Source organism: Carcharodon carcharias, chromosome 1, assembly GCF_017639515.1.
Source record: "Carcharodon carcharias isolate sCarCar2 chromosome 1, sCarCar2.pri, whole genome shotgun sequence".
Lineage (NCBI taxonomy): Eukaryota > Metazoa > Chordata > Chondrichthyes > Lamniformes > Lamnidae > Carcharodon > Carcharodon carcharias.
This window is the reverse complement of record NC_054467.1, coordinates 138,442,682-138,463,711: the sequence shown is the minus strand read 5'-3', so window position 1 is coordinate 138,463,711 and position 21,030 is coordinate 138,442,682. Positions and strand designations below refer to the sequence as shown.

The 21,030-nt window shown below is 40.7% G+C and overlaps 1 protein-coding gene across 3 annotated transcripts in view; it reads right to left on the bottom strand.

Moving 5' to 3' along the window:
• ube2kb (ubiquitin-conjugating enzyme E2Kb (UBC1 homolog, yeast)) overlaps positions 1–21,030 on the bottom strand; it is a 100,030-nt gene that overhangs the window by 72,618 nt on the left and 6,382 nt on the right. For all 3 annotated transcript variants that reach the window (XM_041192219.1, XM_041192212.1, XM_041192227.1), the window contains one exon: positions 10,909–11,002. In XM_041192219.1, the coding sequence (XP_041048153.1) occupies positions 10,909–11,002 (94 nt within the window). Of the gene's footprint in view, positions 1–10,908; positions 11,003–21,030 lie in introns of those variants that run through there.

Below are 21,030 nucleotides of genomic sequence, written 5' to 3'. Positions count from 1 at the left end.
TACACATTGTAGTTGTGTACAATTCTGCTGCTGCTGATGGCCACAGCGCCTCATGGATGCCTAGTCTTGAGTTGTTAGATCTGTTCAACATCTATCCCATTTAGCACAGTGGTAGTGCCACACAATACGGTGGAGGGTATCCTCAATGTGAAGGAGGGACTTGGTCTCCACAATGACTGTGCAGTGGTCACTCCTACCAGTACCATCATGGGCAGATGCATCTGCAGCAGGCAGATTGGTGAGGATGAGGTCAAGTATGTTTTGCCCTATTGTTGGTTCCCTCTCTACCTGCCGCAGACCCAATCTAGCAGCTATGTCATTTAGGACTCGGCCAGCTCGGTCAGTAGTGGTGCTACCAAGCCACTCTTGGTGATGAACATTGAAGTTCCCCACTCAGTACTTTCTGTGCCCTTGCCACCCTCAGTGCTTCCTCCAAGTGGTGTTCAACATGGAGGAGTGCTAATTCACCAGTTGAGGGAGGGCAGTACGTGGTAATCAGGAGGTTTCTTTGCCCATGTCTGACCTGATGCTATGAGACTTCATGGGGTCCGGAGTCGATGTTGAGGGTTCCCAGGGCAACTCCCTCCTGACTGTATACCGCTATGCTGCCACCTCTGCTGGGCTTGTCCTGCCTGTGGGACAGGACATACCCAGGATGGTGAGGGTGGTGTCTGGGACATTATCTATAAGGCATGATTCTGTGAGGATGACTAGTCAGGCTGTTGCTTGACTAGTCTGAGAGACAGATCTCCCAATTTTGGCACTCACTCCCAGATGTTATTAAGGAGGATTTTGCAGGGTCGACAGGGCTGAGACTGCCATTGTCGTTTCTGGTGCCTCGGTCAATACCAGGTGGTCTGTCCAGTTACATTCCTTATTTGTGACTTTGTAGCGCTTTGATACAACTGAGTGGCTTGTTAGGCCATTTGAGAGGGCATCTAAGAGTCAACCACATTGCTGCGGGTCTGGAGTCATGTGTAGGCCAGACCAGGTAAGGACAACAGATTTCCTTCCCCCACAGGACATCAATGAACCAGATGGGTTTTTACAACAATGGTTTCACGGTCATCATCAGACTTTTAATTCCCAAACCACGACACCATCGCCTCCCCTCCTCCTCTTGACAACTTACTTTCCAAACTGTTTTAGTGTCATTGACAAATTTAGGTACCATACATTCAGTCCCTTCATCCAAGTCATTTTTATGGATTGTACATAGTTCAGGGCCCGGTACTGATCCCTATGACACTCCACTAGCTATACCTTGTTGATGTGAAAAAGACCAATTAATCCCTACTATAATAGAAACAGAAAAGGCTGGAAAAACTCAGCAGGTCTGGCAGCATCTGTGGAGAGAGAAACAAACAAGAGTTAATGTTTCGACTCCATATGACTCTTCTTCAGAGCTAAAGAGAATTGGAAATGTGATGGATTTCATACTGTTTAAGAGGTTCAGCAGGTGTAGCAAGATATCATGGACACACAACAAAAGGAGTGTTAATGGTCATGGTAAAGAGTAAAGAAGGTGCTGATAGTGGCATAAAGGTAAGATAGCGGAAGGTGTTTAACAAAAGAACAAGAGACAGCACTCTGCGAAAGCACAACATAGAAAGTGACAGATAGCCCTGTGGGGGGGGTTGTGGAAAAAGGATTTAAAAATTAACAAATAAAGGGATAAAATAAAATCAAATAAAAATAAATAAATAAGATTTAAAAAGGGGGTCAAGATGGAGGAGAGTTCATGGTCTGAAGTTGTTGACCTCAACGTTAAGTTCGGAAAGCTGTAAAGAACCTGAGAGATGCTGTTCCTCCAGTCTGCATTGGGCTCCACTGGAGCACGGCAGCAGGCCAACAACAGATGTGTGTGCATGAGAGCAAGATGGTGCGATGAAATGGCAAGCAACAGGAAGGTCTAGGTCATGCTTGCAGACTGAGCAAAGGTGTTCCGCAAAGTGGTCACCTAGTCTACATTTAGTCTCCCCACCGTAGAGGAGACTACATTGGGAAGAGCAAATCCAGTAGACCAAACTGGAGGAGGTGCAAGTGAAGCACTCTCTAAAAGGAACTTTTGGGGCCTTGGACGGTGAAAAGGGAGGAGGTAAAGGGGCGGGTCTTGCAACTTCTGTGATTGCATGGGAAGGCACCATGTGAAGGGCATGAGGACTTGGGGGTGATGGAAGACTGCACCAGGGTGTCACAGACAGAATGGTCCCTATAGAATGCTGACAGTGGGGGGTGAAGGTAAGACGCGTTTGGTGGTGGCATCATGCTGGAGGATGATCCTTTAAATGTGGAGACTGGTGGGGTGAAAAGTGAGGACAGGAGGCACCCTATCGTGCTTCTGGGGAGGGAGGGGAAGGGGTGAGGGCAGAGGTGCGGGACATGGGTCGGACACAGTTGAGGGCCCTGTCAACCACCGTAGCTGGGGGGCGGGGGGGGGGGGGAACGGACCTTGTTTAAGGAAAAAGGAAGACATGTCAGAAGCACCATTTTGGAAGGTGGCATCATCAGAACAGGTGCGATGGAGGCGAAGGAACTCAGAATGGGATGGAGTCCTTACAGGAAGCAGGGTGGGAGGAGCTGTAGTCGAGGTAGCTGTGGGAGTCGGGGGGCTTGTAATGAATATTGGTGGACAGCAAATCACCAGAAACGGAGACAGAGGTCAAGGAAGGGAAGGGAAGAGTCGGAGATGGACCACGTGAGGGTGAGAGAGGGGTGGAAATTGGAAGCAAAATCAATAAATTTTTCCAAGTCTAGACGAGAGCAAGAAGCGGCACCAATACAGTCATCTGTACCAAAGAAAGGGTTGTGGGAGGGGGCCTGAGTGGGACAGGAACAAGGAATGTTCCACATATCCCACACAAAAACAGGCATAACTGGGGCCCATGTGGGTACCCATAGCCACACCTTTTATTTGGAGGAGATGAGACAAATTAAAGGACAAATTGTTCAACGACAGAACAAGTTCAGCCAGACGGAGGAGAGCAGTGGTAGCTGGGGATTGTTCAGGCCTCTGTTCAAGGAAGAAGTGGACAGCCGTCAGACCATCCTGATGGGAACAGGTGCAGAGGGATTGGATGTCCAAGGTGAAGAGGCAGCGGTTAGCGCCAGGAAACTGGCAATTTTTGATTGGCATAGGGCATCAAAGGAATCATGAATGTAGGCGGGAAGAGACTGGATAAGGGGAGAGAGAATGGAGTCAAGATAAGAAGAAATGATAAAAGCAAAATAATACAGATACTGGAAATCTGAAACAAAAATAAAAATTGCTGGAAAAACTCAGCAGGTCTGACAGCACCTGTGAAGAGAAAGACAGAGTTTCGAGTCCATATGACTGTTCTTCAGAATTGGAAGAAATTAGTTCTGTGGGGCAGGAAAAGGCTAACGCGATGGGTCAAATGGACAATCCTTTCTGTGGATTTTTGGAAGGTGGTGGAAGTGGGCTGTGCAGGGCTGGGGGACTATGAAGTTGGAAGCTGCAGGGGTGGGGAGGGAAGATCTCCATGGGAGATGAGGTCAGTGACAGTTCTGGAAACAATGGCTTGATGTCAACTCTTGATGTTAACTCTGTTTCTCTCTGCACAGATGCTGCCAGACCCGCTAGGTTTTTCCATCATTTTCTGTTTTTATTTCAGATTTCCAGCATCCGCAGTATTTTGTTTTCAAATTAATCCCTACACCCTGCTTCCTGTAAGTTAACCAATCCTTTATCCACGCTAACATGTTACACCCTGCGCCATGTGCTCTTACTTTGCTTAGTAAACTTTGATGTGGCACCTTATCAAATGCATTTTGGAAATCCGAATACACTTGTACAGGTTCTCCTTTATCCACCTTGCTTGTTACTTCCTCAAATTACACATTTTCCCTTTCACAAAACCATGTTGAATCTACCTGATCCCATTATGATCTTCTAAATAGTCTGCTATAACCTCCTTAATTATGGATTCTAGCAATTTTTCTTTGACAGAAGTTAGGCTAACTGTCCAGCTTTCTGTCTCCCTCTTTTTTTAAATAAAAGTGTTACATTTGCTATTTTCCAATCCACTGGGACCCTTCCAGAATCCAGGGAATTTTGGACAATTAAAACTCCCACCACCCTTTGTCAGTACAGTCCAGATCATCAAAAGACGCTGTGTAAAAAATTCTCATCTTGCCTGTTTCGTTTGCCTTAAATCTGTGCCTGCCGGTTCTGACCCTTTCTGCCATTGTAAACTGTTTTATCCTTATTTATTCTATCAAAACCATTTAGGATTTTGAAGACCTGTATCAAATCTTCTCTTAACCTCTGCTCTAAAGAGAGCAGCCCCAGCTTCTTTAGTCTTTCTACATAACTGAAATCGCTCATCCATGCACCATTTCAGTAAATATCCTCTGCACTCTCTCAGAAGCCTTCACATCCTTCTTAAATTGATTTGGACACAATATTCCAGATGTGGTCCAGTGATTTATAGAGGTTTAGCATAACTTCCTTGTTCTAACAAGTGTGAAAAGTCTTCAGCATCCAAGCCTCAAGCTGCTGTTTTCAAAGGACTGAAGTTAAGAAAACTCACTTTGAATTTGACTTGTTCAGGTGTCATGTTTCTTTGCCTGGGTCTTTTAAAATCTGTGTCTTACTGTTACCTTAACGAAAGTGTAACTGGGAGTTAGATTGATTAGGGAATTTAGAAGTTATCATTGTAATAATTTGTAGATCTACGTATGTATTTAAAAATTATTTCTCATATTAATAAATGTTTAATCTAGTTTTGTAAAACCTATAAGACTTGGTCTTATGACTACTGAATTCAAGGCACGCGTCTTGAAATTTATACAAACTGCAAAACAATTTGTGGTAGTTGTTTCAAGTTTCCCTTTGGGATTTGAACAACTCAGCATTTACCATCGGCTGTTCCATAACACGTGTTTTCGATAGAGGATCCAAAAAACATTCCAGCAATAGCTGCAAATCAAGAGGTAAAAGGGAGAGGGGAACTTGGTGAAATTGAAATCACTAGAGAAACAGTACTGAGCAAATTGATGGAGCAGCAGGCTGGCAAGTCTCCAGGTCCTGATGGACTACATCCTAGGGTTTTAAAAGAGATGCTACTGAGGTAGTCGATGCGCTGGTGTTAATTTTCCAAAATTTGCTAGATTCTGAAAAGGTTCCATCAGACTGGAAATTAGCAAATATAACCTCTCTATTCAAGAAGGGAGATAGAAAACAGGAAACTATAGGCCAGTTAGCTTGGCGTCTGTCATGGGGAAGTTGTTAGAATTGATCAATAAGGTGGTTATATCTGGGCACTTAGAAGAGCTCAAGGCAATCGAGAAGAGTCAGCATGGTTTTGCGAAAGGGAAATCATGTTTAACCAATTTATTGGAGTTTTTTGAAGCTGAATAGGATGGGTGAGCATTTCTAGTCTTTAAAGTAAAAGTAAGGTCTTCAGTTTGTGTTTAGGTCTCTAGTCTTTTTTTCTCAAAAATAGCTTAAGTATAAGATCAATACTGGTGCAAAAAAAATTACAATAAAGTGTGAAGAGGGGGTATTCTTTATGTGTAAAGAGCAGGAATACCAGAGTAATTAATTAATTAAATTAAATATGATGGTGATGGCAGGACGGATGATATGTTGCTGCTGCAGCACGTGAGACCTGCTGGACACCAAGGTGATCCAGAACGAACACATCTGTAAGAAGTGTTTGCAGCTCGAGGAACTTCAGATCCGAGTTCAAAAGCTGGAATCCAAACTGCAGACATTGCACCACATCAGGGAGGGGGAAAGTTACCTGGACACTTTGTTCCCGGAGGCGATCACACCCCTCAGATTCAAATTTGGTCTGTGATCAGAGCAGGAGAACATGACTGCAGGGGAGGCAGGTATGCGGATCCAGCAGGTAGCATTCAAGGAGCTTCAGTCCCTGCAATTGTCCAGCAGTTACAAGGTTCTTGCAAGCTGTGTGGACGAGAGCAAGGATTGCAAGGAGGATGAGCGAACTACCATGGCACTGTGGTACAGGGAGCCATATGTGGGGTGGGGAGGAAGGAAATAGGAACATAGCGGTGGTAGGGGACAGTATAATTAGGGGGATAGATACTGTTCACTGCAGCCATGAGCGTCAGTCCCGAAGGCTGTGTTGCCTGCCCGGTGCCAGGGTTAAGGACATCTCCTCAGGTCTGGAGAGGAACTTGGAGTGGAAGGGGAGGGATCCAGCTGTCGTCATCCACTTTGGTACAACAACATTGATAGAACTAGAAAGGAGGTTCTGTTGAAAGAATTTGAACAGTTAGGGGCTAAATTAAAAAACAGAACCTCCAAGGTAATAATCTCAGGATTACTACCTGAGCCATGAGCAAATGGGCATAAGATATATAAAGTCAAGGAGTTAAAATCGTGGCTCAAAGATTGGTGTGGGAGGAATGGGTTTCATTTCATGGGGCATGAGCACCAGTATTGGGGTAGAAGAGAGCTGTTCCAGTGGGACGGGTTTCACTTGAACCGTGCTGGGACCAATGTCCTGGCGAATCAAATAACTAGGGCTTTAGAGAGGGCTTTAAGCTAAATGGTGGTGGGGGATTCTGGAGAGGGGATACGTATGCTTACAAAGCTATGGCAACTTGGCAGGGCAGCTATTTAGGTAATGATTCCCAGAGTGTGACAGGAAGGGACAGAGTGTGCAAACATTAAAAAAAAAAGCAGCAAATAGGGTCAAAGGGCAAAATTAATGGCTCTTTACATAACTGCACATAGCATTCGGATCAAAATAAATGAATTAATGGCACAAATGAGGTTAGTGGGTATGATCTTATAGCCATTACGGAGACATGGTTACAAGGAGATCAAAGCTGGGAACTAAATATTCAGGGGTATGTGACTTTTCAAAAGGACAGGAAGGAAGAAAAGGGTGGTGAGGTAGCTTTGTTAGAACGAGATGGAATAAGTACGATAGCAAAAAATGATCTTGGATCAAAGATGCAGAATCTATATGGGCGAAGGTAAGAAATATCGAGAGGAAGACAACACTGGTGGGTGTAGTCCATAGGCCCCCTAATGGTAGCTATAATGTAGGGCAGAGAATAAATCAGGAGATAATGAGGGCATGTAAAAAAGGCAGTACATTAATCATTGATGACATTAATCTTCATGTAGATTGGGAAAATCAAATTGTAGAGGTAACCATGAGCAAGAATTCATAGTGTGCATTCGGGACAGTTTCCTAGAACAATATGTTGTGGATCCAACCAGGGATCAAGCTATTTTGGACCTGATAATGTGTAATGAGCAGATTTAATAAATGATCTCAGAGTAAAAGATCCCTTAGGAAATAGTGACCATATTGAATTTAGCACTCAATTTGTGAGAGAAACTTGGGTCGGAAACAACTGCACAAAACTTAAATAAAGGTAATTACAAAGGAATGAGGGCAGAGTTGGCTGGAGTGGACTGGGAAAGGAGGTTAGCAGAAAAGACAGTTGATGAACAATGGCAGGTGTTTAAGAAAATAGTTCATGACTCACACCAAACATATATCCCAGTGAGGAAGGAGGATTCAAGGAAGGGGATAAACCAACCATGATTAATCAAAGTAGTTAAGGACAGTATCAAATTGGAAGAAAAAACATACAATGTGGCAAAGTTTAGTGCTAAACCAGAGGACTGGGTAAATTTTAAAAACCAATGAAAGGTGACCAAAAAATAAACATGGAGAAAATAAACTTTGAGAGTAAACTAGCAAGTAATATAAAAACTGACAGTAAGAGCTTCTTTAAATATATATGAGGAACCAGGAAATGGCAGAGGTGTTCAATAAATACTTAGCATCAGTCTTCATGGCAGAAGGCACAAATAGCATTCCAAAAATGCTAAATAATCAAGGGGCAAAAGAGGGGGAGGAATTAAATGCAATGCCTATCACTAGAGAAAAAGTACTAGGAAAACTAATGGGGCTAAAGGCCGATAAGTCACCTGGACCTGATAGTTTGCATCCTAGGATATTAAAGGAAGTAGCTACACAGTGGATGCACTGGTAGTAATCTTCCAAGAATCCTTAGATTCCCAGAGGAGTGGAAAACTGCCAATGTAACAACCTTATTCACAAAGGGAGAGACACAAAAAACAGAAAACTATAGGCCAGTTATCTTAACATCTGTCATTGGGAAAATGTTAAGAATCTATTATAAGGGATGTAATAGCAGAGCATTTATAAATACATAATATAATCAAGCAGAGTCAGCATGGCTTCATGAAGGAGAAATCATGCCCGACAAATTTACTAGAATTCTTTGAGGTAACAAGCACGATAGATAAAGGGGAGCCAGTAAATGTAATATATTTGGATTTCCAAAATATGTTTGACAAGGTGCTGCAAATAAAGCTACTTAATAAGATAGGAGCCCATGGTGTTGTGGGGTAGTATATTAGCATGGATAGAGGATTGGCTAACTAATAGAAGACAGAGTTAAGATAAGGGGGGCATTTTTAGGATGACAACCTGTAACTAGCGGAATGCCACAGGAATCAGTGCTGGGGCCACGATTATTTACAATATATATTAATGGCTTGACTGAGGGAAGTGAATGTACTATCACCAAGTTTGCAGATGACACAAAAATAGGTGGGGAGGCAAGTGGTGAGGATGACAGTCTACAGTGGGGTATGGACAGGTAAAGCGGGTGGGCAAAAACTTGGCAGATGGAATGTAATGTGGAAACCGTGAGGTTAGACACTTTGGCAGGAAGAATAGAGGAGCTGAATATTATTTAAATGGAGAAAGACTGCAGAAAGCTGCAGCACAGAGGGATTTGGGGGTCCTCGTGCATGAATCACAAATAGCTAGCATACAAGTTCAGCAGATAACAGGGATGGGAAATGGAATGTTGGTCTTGCTAAAACTATACAAGGCATTAGTTAGACCACACCTGTGAAGAGTTTTGGTCCTCTGTCTAAGGAAAGATATACTGGCATCGGAGGCAGTCCAAAGAAGCTTCACTAGGTTGATCCTGCAACTGGTAAGAACAATTAACTCAACACAAGCAGAGGATTTAAGCCTGGGGTTTTTCTGTTCTTTGTGTGGCACAGTATCCATCCCAGTGAGATGAATTTACATACCTAAGGCAGGGAAAGGAGCATTGGCCCAACCTGCTCAGCTCAGTATTACACCAGATGAGATCGGCTACCTCAGCACAGGCCAGCGATGGAACATGGGTCCTTTATGGTGTGTTTGTGGTCAATGTCACATCACGCAAGATAAATTAAACAAATGCTGTGGATGAAATATGAGCCCTTCCTTCTTTTTTGTTCCTTTCAATTGACTGTACTTACAGTACACCAACTGATCAGACTCAGCACTTTACCTAGTTTTATCCACCACCACCACCCCCCCCAACCCCATTTGAGAAAAAAATGGACTTAACTTTCCAAGCTAAGCATTCAATAAGTATTTGGATGTTTACTAAGTAGGTAAGCTACATGTTCATTTTGCATGTCCATATAATTAGTGTGGAGAAGAGCAGGAACATGAGAATTTAATCTTAAACATCAAACTCAAGCTCAAATTCAATGGTGGCATTAACCCAATCTCTCTCCAAAAAGGACATATATCAACTGCTCCTAGTTCCTATTTTTCTATAGCTCTTAGGGCAAAAGGGATCAAAGGGTATGGGGAGAAAGCGGGAGCAGGCTATTGAGTTGGATGATCAGCCATGATCATTATGGATGGCGGAGCAAGCTCGAATGGCCTACTCCTGCTCCTAGTTTCTATGTTAACTGCAATCATAGAATTTACAGTGCAAGAAATAGCCCTTTGACCCATCATGCATGCGCATGCCATCTCTTCAGGTGGAGCTATCTACTCTCATCCTAATTCCTTTCTCTGTTTTCATATTTTTGTTCTTTCTTTTCAAATGCTTTACAAGGTCCTCTGTAAATGATGCTGCAATTTAATTATTAGCTGCTTGTGAAAGTGTTTCATGTTGTAATAATCTATTTTTTAAAAATTTCCAGCTTCCCTTTTCACTCTTCCACCGAAGGCTTTGAACCATTCTCAATATAATTCAACAGCCAGCCGAAATAACCCTTCAGCATCTCTTCATGATTGAATTAACTAAATAATTTAATGAGATAAATGACCAGATAATCTATTTTTGGTGATATGGATTGAGAAATAAATGTTGGCCAGGACACGGAGAATTCCCTTGCTCTTCTTTGACTAGTGCCAGAGGATCTTTTACCTACAGCCAAGAGGACACATAATGCCTTGGTTTAATGACACATCAAAAAGTCAGTGCGATATTTCTTCAGGGTTCCACAGAAAAGTCAGTCTACATTAAATGCTGTTCCCAATGATCATATATACATACGTTCACTTTATCTATACATTTCCTCAAAAAATTGAACTGAAGCACAACTTGTCTTTTACAAATTCATGCTGTTTCCGATTAAGGTGTGTATCTTTCAAGGTGTGTATAAATTTCCTTGTGTGTTATGGACTGTAGACACTCACCCACAATAGAAAATTAGATTAAGTGGTCAATGGCTTGCAGGATTATTCTTTCTCCCATTTTTTAATAGGGCTCTAACATTTGCCATCCTCCAGCTCTTTAAATCACTTCAGATTTTTAGTGACTGCCATTAGCACCCCCTACCACCAAAAATCTTTGGACATTTACTTTTTAATCCTTTTTTTAAATACACATGAGCTGCTACTAGGTCTTCCCAAAATAGCTGCAGCTAGTTTAAGATTAATTTCCAATAGTTTAACAAACCTTTCTTCTACAAAGGCGAATTGTTGAAGAATTAACTTTTATTTCTATTAACCTTAAGGAAATAATTTTGGTATTCTTCGCTTAAATAAGAATAAAGTACAAATATATTTAAATTACTCTTTAGTGTCCATAGTTAACATTTCACAGAATATCACTACCACTTACCTTCATATGGTGTGTCAGGAGGCCCTGCAATCTCTCCCCTCAATTCTGTGAAGTTTTCATCTACGAGTTCTACTTTTATTTGATTCTTGCTGGTCTTAAAAAGAAAAAAAAAAGCACAGGATAAGTTCTAAAATATTACAGTAATAGTTATATTTTATGATTTTTTTCATCTCTATTCATACTGCTATCACATTGGTCAGAGCATGCTAGCTGCAGACAGCTCATGCTAACATAACCTAACTATTCATAAATCAAAATGAAATGCAACATGATTTCAGAAACTATAGCCAACTGAAGAGTACTGCAGTGGGTTTCTCAGACTTACTGTTGGGTAACATTAAAATAAGGTTTCACTGTTTTAGGATGGAAATTTACTCTGAAATATTCAAGAAGTAACTTTAAAAAACATACTTGGGGGTTGCATTGCTTTGGCATTAATGTTGGCCAGAGGTTTTGTGGAGACTTGGATTACATTAAATTGAGCTAAAAAAATTACTCAGTGCATTAGAAAAACAGTAAAAAGAGTACAAAATCTCACACACACACACACACACACACACTTCTGTCTCTACATAACTTTTCCTTTGAATGTAAATTTTCCATTGTATTACTAGGTTTTTAACGTCACATCTTCTAACAATAACATTTTCATCCCACTAATTTTATTAGTGATATAAACACATTGCTTGGCATCTCCCAGCTAGGTGCAAGATTTCACCTATTCTTTTGAATGGTTCATTCAACATATGCAAATGTACACTTTACCTTTTAACTTCCTTACTGTTTCCTCAATTAACATCTCAAAACTATGCATCAAAGCACCCAGACTAGCTGGTTTTAGTCCAATTAAGACACGCATACAGACACTACTAAACTCTATTTTTAAAAAATAATTTCCAATAACATTATAAGCATTAATCTCTTCATGACATTTTTTTTTATTCATTCATGGGATGTGGGCTTTGCTGGCTGGGCCAGCATTTATTGCCCATCCCTCGTTGCCCTTGAGAAGGTGGCGGTGAGCTGCCTTCTTGAACCGCGGCAGTCCATGCTCCTTATTGAAAAATGAACCATCCCCCTCCTTATCGAAAAATGAAACGTCATAATTCCAAAAGACGGCTTAATTTTTTATTAACCCATCTTACACTATCTCCTATGCTTATCTATATACTTGTGCTATTACATTACCAGATACATGCATTAACAAAACTATACATGCACACACAGATTCCAGTTCAGTGTCCAGGTTTTAAAATGTTCAATTTTTCCTTTAAGCTTCAAACTCTTGATAATGCATTTGCAATCAGATTCTTGCATCCAGCGACATTATCGATAGATAAAATGATTGCAGTAATAAACTCCAGCTAAATAGCCTTACACTTTTGTCTCGAAATTTGTCCAGAAATTTTAAAGGATTGCAGTCTGTATAAACAATTGTTTCTGACAAGTTGTTTGTCACATAAATGTCAAAATGCTGCAATGCCAACACCAAGCCCAACATCTCCTTTTAAATTGTTGAATATCTTCTCTGTTGTGCAGTTAAATTCCATGAAAACTACCCTATTGGATTTTCAATTCCAGTGTCATCTTCTTGTAACAGTACAGCCCCAATGCTTATATCACTTGCATCAACGGCCAACTTAAGTTGCTTGGCATAGTTGGGTACTGCCAAAACTGGTGTCGTAGTTAGTATAGTTTTCAAACTATCAAATGCCTTCTGACATGCTTATGTCCATCGAAGCTTCTTTTTTAATAGTTCAGCCAGTGAAGCAACAACACAGCTAAATTTTGGTACAAATTTCCGGTAAAACTCACTCATGCCCAGAAATTTTAAAACCTCTCGTTGCATTGTAGGCACTGGGAAATCCACAATAACCTTGACTTTCAAATCTCTTGGAACCACCTTACCATGTCCAATGGTATGGCCTAGATATTCACTCTTAGCCAAGTTCACCACCAAATTAGTTCTTGTAATCAAGAAAATAATTCCTCCAGATGCTGTAAATGTTCATCCCACATCTGAATGAAAACTATCAGATCATCAACATAAACAGCACAATTGCTTAGACCTGCAATTCCTTTGTCAGTCTTTGACGTGTCGCAGATGCATTCTTTATACCAAATGTATGACTTTAAAATGATATAGTCCATCTGGTGCCACAAAAGTCAATATCTCCCTTGCTCTCTCCGACAACGATACCTACCTGTTAGCAAGTCAAGCTTTGTGATAAATTTCGATTGTCCCACTTTCTCAATGCAATCTTCCGACTGTGGTATAGGATACAAATCCGCTTTTGTCACTGCATTCAATAGTCTACACGCAGTCTTTGTGTTCCATCTGGTTTCGGTATCAGCACAATAGACAAACTCCAGTTACTGTACCAGTTACTGCAACCATACTCAATGATACCATTTTGAAACAAGAAGTCAATTTCTTTTTGTACTTGTGATAACTTTGCCGGATTTACTCTATGAGGATATTGCCTCAACGAAGATGAAACTGTTACAGGCACATCAAGTATAGTTAAATCTGTCTTCCCCAACTTATTCCCACAAATAGGTTTGTGCGATTGCATAGCTTTTCCAAATCACTTTGACACTTGTGTGAAAGGTAACTCAATATTACATTTAAGTTTTCAAGTAACCCCTCATTACCTAATTTAATTAAAGGAAAATCAATTTCAGAGTCTTGCATTTCTACCTCTTTCTCATTATCTACCAACACTAACACCCCCTTTTGGTCCTCTTCTCTGTAAAAGTACTTTTAAAGCATATTTACATTACACCCTCTGCTTCTTCCTTCTATCTGGAGTATTTATTAAATAATTTACTTCACTCAAATTCTTTTCAATCGTGCAAGGCCCACTAAACCTTTTCCACTACTCCAACAATAACTTCACTTGTTTTCCACTTACTCTTTAAATTTACCTTCCACAATGGAATAGGTTTATCATTAACAAAACAAAAACAGAATTACCTGGAAAAACTCAGCAGGTCTGGCAGCATCGGCGGAGAATGAATCTCACTTATTATCAGCTGTTCCTGCAATACTCCTTCTGAACAATAAGTATCACTATCCCACAACATTAAGGATTGACTAGCCCGTGTCTCAAAATTTTAACATCTTTACCTACTCCACCCTATACGCATGGAATGACTTCCCCTTCACATACAAAAGCTTTGAACATTTCTGCAACTAGCACCTCAGAATTCTCTTGCTAAATAGTGAACACATTCCCACTTCTTTACCTTTCACTGATTCTCCCTGGTTTACTTGTACACAAACTACTGGTTTCTCCTGTGCCTGAACCTCAAAACCCACAGTACATTTACCACAGAACTTTTCTGCACCCCAATAATTCCAACAGATTTTCCCTTCAATTTCCAACACACTGACTTTGTGTGCCCCACTTTATTACAGTGAAAACTCCTCAACTCTTGAATGTCACTTCTACCCTCAGCACTTTGCCTTTTATTCTGAAAAAAAAACTCATTGGGAATTTCCAATTACTACTCCTTTTCCCTGACAACCTACCTTCCTTTCACCTTCCTGGATTTAAAAGGGTGATGAAAAAAAGGTTTAGCTCTATGCACTAACTCAATCATCAACTATCTCTGCTGCTTGCCTTACAGACTCAACCCTCCAAATGAGTTCTCACTTCTGAAGGGATTGAGTGTTTAAATTCTTCCAAAAGAATTACTTCTCTAAGAGCTGCATATGTTGTCTCTATTTTTAATGTCCGTATCCACCAGTCAAAATTACTTTGTCTTACTCTCTCAAACTCAATATAAGTTTTCCCAGGCTGTTTTCTCACATTCCTAAATTTCTGTCTATATGATTCAGGAACCAACTCACATGCACTCAAAATAGCCCCTTTCACCACGTCATAATTCACCAATACCACTTCAGACAGAGAAGTATATACCTCATTCGCTCTACCCACCAACTTAGACTGTAACAAGAATGTCCAGTTTTCCTGCGGCCATTTCATTTGTTTAGCTATCTTCTCAAGTGAAATAAAGAACGCTTCAATATCTTTTTCCTCAAACTTTGGAAGAGCTGGTAAAATGTTAAAATCTCCCCGCTGGGCTCTACACTGGAGATAAGCCCTTCCTCACCTATCTATGGGCGGAGCCAGGGGAGATCGGTAGAGTGTTGAACAAACACTTCACAATCGTCTTCACCCAAGAGAATGAGGATGAAGGTATGGAACTCGGGGAGAAAGACTGCGACGTTCTTGAGCAAATTGATATTAGAGGTGTTGGCAGGCTTAAAAGTGGACAAATCTCCAGGTCCGGATGATTTGTGTCCCAGACTGTTGAGGGAGGCAAAGGAGGAGATCGCAGGGGCTCTGACCCAAATTTTTAATTCCCCTCTGGCCATAGGGGAGGCGCCAGAGGACTGGAAAACAGTTAATATGGTTCCGCTATTTAAGAAGGGTTGTAGAGATAAGCCAGGGAACTACAGACCAGTGTCTCTCACATCAGTGGTAGGGAAACTAGTGGAGAAAATTCTGAAGGACAGAATCTATCTCCACTTGGAAAGGCAAGGTTTGATCAGGGATAGTCAGCATGGCTTTGTCAGAAGGAGGTCATGTCTAACAAATTTGATTGAATTTTTTGAGAAGGTGACCAGGTGTGTAGATGACGGTAGTGCAGTTGATGTGGTTTATATGGATTTCAGCAAAGCCTTTGACATGGTCCCACATGGGAGACTTATAAAGAAGGAAAATGCACATGGGATACAGTGTAATTTGATGAGGTGGATTCAAAATTGGCTTAGTTGTAGGAGACAGAGGGTGATGACAGAAGGCTGCTTTAGTGACTAGAAGCTCATGTCCAGTGGTGTACCCTATTATTCATCATTTATATAAACGTCATGGATGACTATGTGGGGGGGTAGGATTACTAAGTTTGCAGATGACACAAAGATTGGCTGGGTGGTTAACAGTGAGGTTGAGTGTCTTGGGCTACAGGAAGATATAGACGGGATGGTCAAATGGGCAGATAAGTAAGTGACAGATGGAATTTAACCCTGAAAGGTGTGAGGTGATAAACTTTGGAAGGAGTAACTTGACATGGAAGTATTCAATGAACGGCATGACACTAGGAAGTTCTGAGGAACAAAGGGACCTTGGCGTGTGTGTCCATAGATCTCTGAAGCCAGAGGGGCATGTTAGTGGGGTGGTGAAAAATGCATACGGGACATTTGCCTTTATCAATCGAGGCATAGATTACAAAAGTAGGGAGGTCATGTTGGAGTTGTATAGAACCTTGGTGATGCCATAGCTGGAGTACTGTGTGCAGTTCTGGTCACCACATAATAGGAAGGATGTGATTGCACTGGAGGAGGTGCAGAGGAGATTCACCAGGATGTTGCCCGGGATGAAACATTTAAGTTATGAAGAGAGGTTGGATAGACTTTGGTTGTTTTTGTTGGAGCAGAGAAGACTGAGGGGCGACCTGATCGAGATGTATAAGATTATGAGGGGCATGGACAGGATAGATAGGGAACAGCTGTTCCCCTTAGTTGAAGGGTCAGTCAGGAGGGGACACAAGTTCATGGTGAGGAGCAGTAGGTTTAGGGGGAATGTGAGGTAAAACTTTTTTACCCAGAGGGTGGTGACGGTCTGGAATGCGCTGCCTGGGAGGGTGGAGGAGGCAGGTTGCCTCACATCCTTTAAAAAGTACCTGGATGGGCACTTGGTATGTCATAACATTCAAGGCTATGGACCAAGTGCTGGTAAATGGGATTAGGTAGGTAGGTCAGGTGTTTCTCACGTGTCGGTGCAGACTCGATGGGCCAAAAGGCCTCTTCTGCACTGTGATTTTCTGTGATCCTGGCATCTCTTTTTTTAACTGCCAACATTTTCAGTTGGAATTCTCTCCCTCCTTTTCTGTTTCCTCCTTCTCTATCTTCACAATTTCTAACTCCCTTTCCCATTTTCTTTCTTTTACCTGCCTTTCTGCCTGTTCCCTTTGGAATGCCCTGTCTCTTTCCTTTGCTTCCAGTTCAATCATTTTCATATGCAACTAGAATTGAGCCCATTCCAACGACCCACCCCTTGGAAAGCTCTGTCTCTCAGGTATCCCTTCCAATTTCAAATATTGTGCTATCACTTCAATTATGTCTGATACCTCCACAGGTAACCCCAATTGTAATCTATTCACCAACTCTGTTAACTGACTCCTGGATACTTTTTTGTAACTTAAAGTTATATCTTCTACTTCCAAAAATTATTTAGCCATGGATACAGCCATTTCTGCAGCCTCACCACTTCAAAAATACCTCACTCCCACTCCTGAACTCAAAGTGCTTCTCATACTCAAGATTTACCAATCAAGGAATTTCGAATATATCCCACCAAGAGCCCCCAATTATAACAGCACAGCCAATGGTAAAGGTTTAATTGTTCAAATCCCAGAAGGAAACTTGAAACAACTGTCATAATCCATTTTTTCAATTTGTATGTTTCAAGATCCAGGCTTTGAATTCAGCAGTAATCAAACCGAGTCTCGAGGTTTTTTTTTTATAAAACTAAATTATACATTTATTATTACAAGAAAAATTGTCAGCTCATACATCTCTACAAAATTACTACTATAATAACTGCAAAAACCCCCTAATTAATCTGACACTCAGTTAAACCCCTGTTAAGGCAACACAGTAAAACTCAGATACAAAAAGACCCCAGGCAAAGCACATTTGACTGTACAAATTCAAAATGAGGTTCTTTGCAGATACAGTTGCAGGCATACAGGCTGGTTAGATCTTAAATGCCTCTACCCTACACACACAAACTCCTTTCTGTTTATACATAACTTTTCCTTTGAATGTAAATTTTCCATTGTATTACTAGGTTTTTAACGTCACATGTTCTAACAATAACATTTTCATCCCACTAATTTTATTAGTGATATAAACACGTTGCTTGGCATCTCCCAACTAGGTGCAAGATTTCACCCGTTCTTTTGAATGGTTTACTCAACAAATGCAAATGTACACTTTGCCTTTTAACTTCCTTACTGTTTCCTCAATTAATATCTCAAAACTACTATGCATCAAAGCACCCAGACTAGCTGGCTTTAATCCAATTGATGCACGCATGCACACCTAAAGTCTATTTTAAAAAAATAATTTCCAGTAACATTATAAACATTAATCTCCTCATGACAGGACAGGGAAACAGTACATCTGATCTTCCAGCAATTTATTAAGCCATTAAAAACCTTCTGAAAGGTTGTAGAAAACAGGTAGACTGCTTTCGATGATTGGTTAGTTTTAGAGTGCATCCATGTGACATTGATGGAAATTGTGGCAAACTATCAAGTTCACCTCGGACTTGGAGGCCTCACTTGCATTGCCATCTGGAAAACTAAACTGGACTCTCAAGGATAAAGTTGGTTGCGTGCACATTGTGATGTCACAAATAGCTAGGTTAATTTTGGGGAATTCAAATTGTTCTTAACAGGAGGCAGGGAAATGAACAGGACAGCAACATTCAGGATTCATAAAGATAGTTGCTCACTCGCCCTGTGAGCAAAGGTCTTTGATTTAAATCTGAAACTGCCAGGTACTATTTAGGCAATCCGGTCTGCAGATCAACTCCCATCTGCCACTAGTTCTCTTTCCACACTTCCTTTAACATTGTGACAAGGCAAAGTAATAATGCTGAAGATGGCATATGAATGCAGTTTAAAACAAAAATGGGGGAAAATGAAATTATGGGGCTCTTGTTTAAGGTTTTTTTCAAATATATTTTGCATAGGGTTCATCTAACACATGTTGTTGAAAATATCAAATCACAGCTAAGAAAACCCGCCATTGTTCTGCTGATTATTCTGACCTTGAGGATAACCTCATCTCTTCTGAAGAGATGGCAAGCACTTGCCAATTTATGGAAACTTCAAACATCAATTAGCCACTAACGGACCTGATGTGCTTAATCGACCACTTCCAACAGGGTTTACCTGAGAGGTATTAAAACAACAGGCCAGGTTAGCAACTAAACATCACAATTGTGTTCCACCCACCTTAAGCAATGCCGGGGAGATCAGTTAATAATGATGCCCTCAGTCAATTATAGATAGTGTTAAAATATTTTTTTAAAAATCTTGTTACGTATTGAATGTTACTACACAAGAACAGGTAAACTGTGTCCTTGAATTGCATTTTAAGCAACAAGATGAAGGAAATTGTGGAATATAGCTGAAATTTTTAACTAAATGCTTGAGCTAACCTGCAGCTTAGATAAACTGAAAAATAAATCAGTTTGGTTTGCAAATGTGAATTTAGCGTTTTTTTCTTGTGAATTCCAGAAACACTGAAGTACCAGCAACAATTTTTGAATGAAATAGATCTATACAAACTATACAAGTTGTCAGAATAACTACTTTAAAAGACAGAAAATAAATTGGGGCCCTGAAAATAATTGGGACTCCAAAATTATAGGAATTAGAATTCATGCAACAGGCTACATTTGAAAACACCAATGCATCAAATTCAGTAAACAGGCAGATAACAGCATTCAATGCAACAGCAGAAAATGCTGGAAAAACTGAGCAGGTCTAGCAGCATCTGTAGCGAAACAGAGTTAAACTTTGAGTATGTACGGTCCTATCACAGGCCTTCTATCCAGCTCGACCTGCTCCATCCCCCCTTAAACAGTATGAATTTAATCACATTTCTACTTCTCTTTAGCTCTGAAGAAGAGTCATATGGACTCGAAACGTTAACTCTGTTTCTCTCTCCACAGATGCTGCTAGACCTGCTGAGTTTTTCCAGCCTTTGCTGTTGTTGCTTCAGATTTCCACCATCCGCAGTATTTTTGCTTTTATCTTAGTGTTCAACACAACAGCTACAGTTTAGTTACTATACAATAATAGTTGCCAAAAAAATTAGTTCCAAGATATCAGACTGTAACATAACGTTTCTTTAAGAAGTTTATCTTCCAACAGTTTATCTATCATACAACTTACTTACACTTCCATAGGTATTCTCACAAAAAGGTTGGAATACTTTACATGATGACAAACCTCAAGCAGGAGGGAGATGGGGAAATTGGAGGGGCAAAAACAGTGTTGAACAGAAGGATTTTTAAAACCACTTAAAAGTAGGGAGAAGGGTGGCAAAGTGAATATGCTGAAGGAGAGAGCAACAGAAAGTGGTGGCAAAGCAGCTATTGGACAGGTAAGCAAGCATTGAGGCAGCGGAGGTGCATACAACTGGCAAGGATAAAAATCTTGAATTCATCTCCATGAGCGTGAGGACCCAAGGATGAGGAATATAGGAAAAATGAACAAGAATATGGCCTGCAACACTCTGGATGAGCTGATGTTTAAGCAGGTTGGAAACAGAGAACATTACAAAAATCCAACCATAGTCACTTCTAATATGCTGCTAGCTGGTCAGTATGGTAGTGTACAAATTAGTTTTGCAATATGAAATGGAATTTGTTCATCATTTTCTTGTTAAAACTTTACCGTAAATTCTGGGCAGCAAATGCATCGTTACCATACGCAAAAGAGAATATAGTCTACACACGTTTCTGGAAAAAACTATGACTTTAGAAGTAAAATAAAAGGTACGGTGCAGTACTTTCAAACAGCATTTCCTTTTCATCTGTTGACTCTCAACAGAATCTAAACTTTCGGCAACGGTTTTCCCTATGAACATGAGACCACTAGTGTGCAAAGATGAGAAATAGTAAAAGATAAGAAGTCACTTGTGGGATTGATATATAGGTCCCCTAACAGTAACCACACTGTAGGACGAGGTATATAGGAAGAAATAATGGGGGCTAGTGAGGAAAGTAGAGCGACAATCATGGCCAGTTTTATTTTACATATAGATTGGACAAACCAGATTGCCAAGCATAGCCTGGAACACGAGCTCATAGAGAGTCTTCAGGATGGTTTCTTACAGCAGCGTGTTCCACAGCCAACCAGAGGGCAAGCTATTCTAGATCTGGTAATGAGACAGAATTAATTATCTCATAATGAAGGCACCCCTTGGTAGCTGTGATCACAATATAATATGATTGAATTTCACATTCAGTTGAGGGAGAGAGGAGTGGATCTGAGACTAGTGTTTTAAACTTAAGGGTAATTATGAAGGCAAGA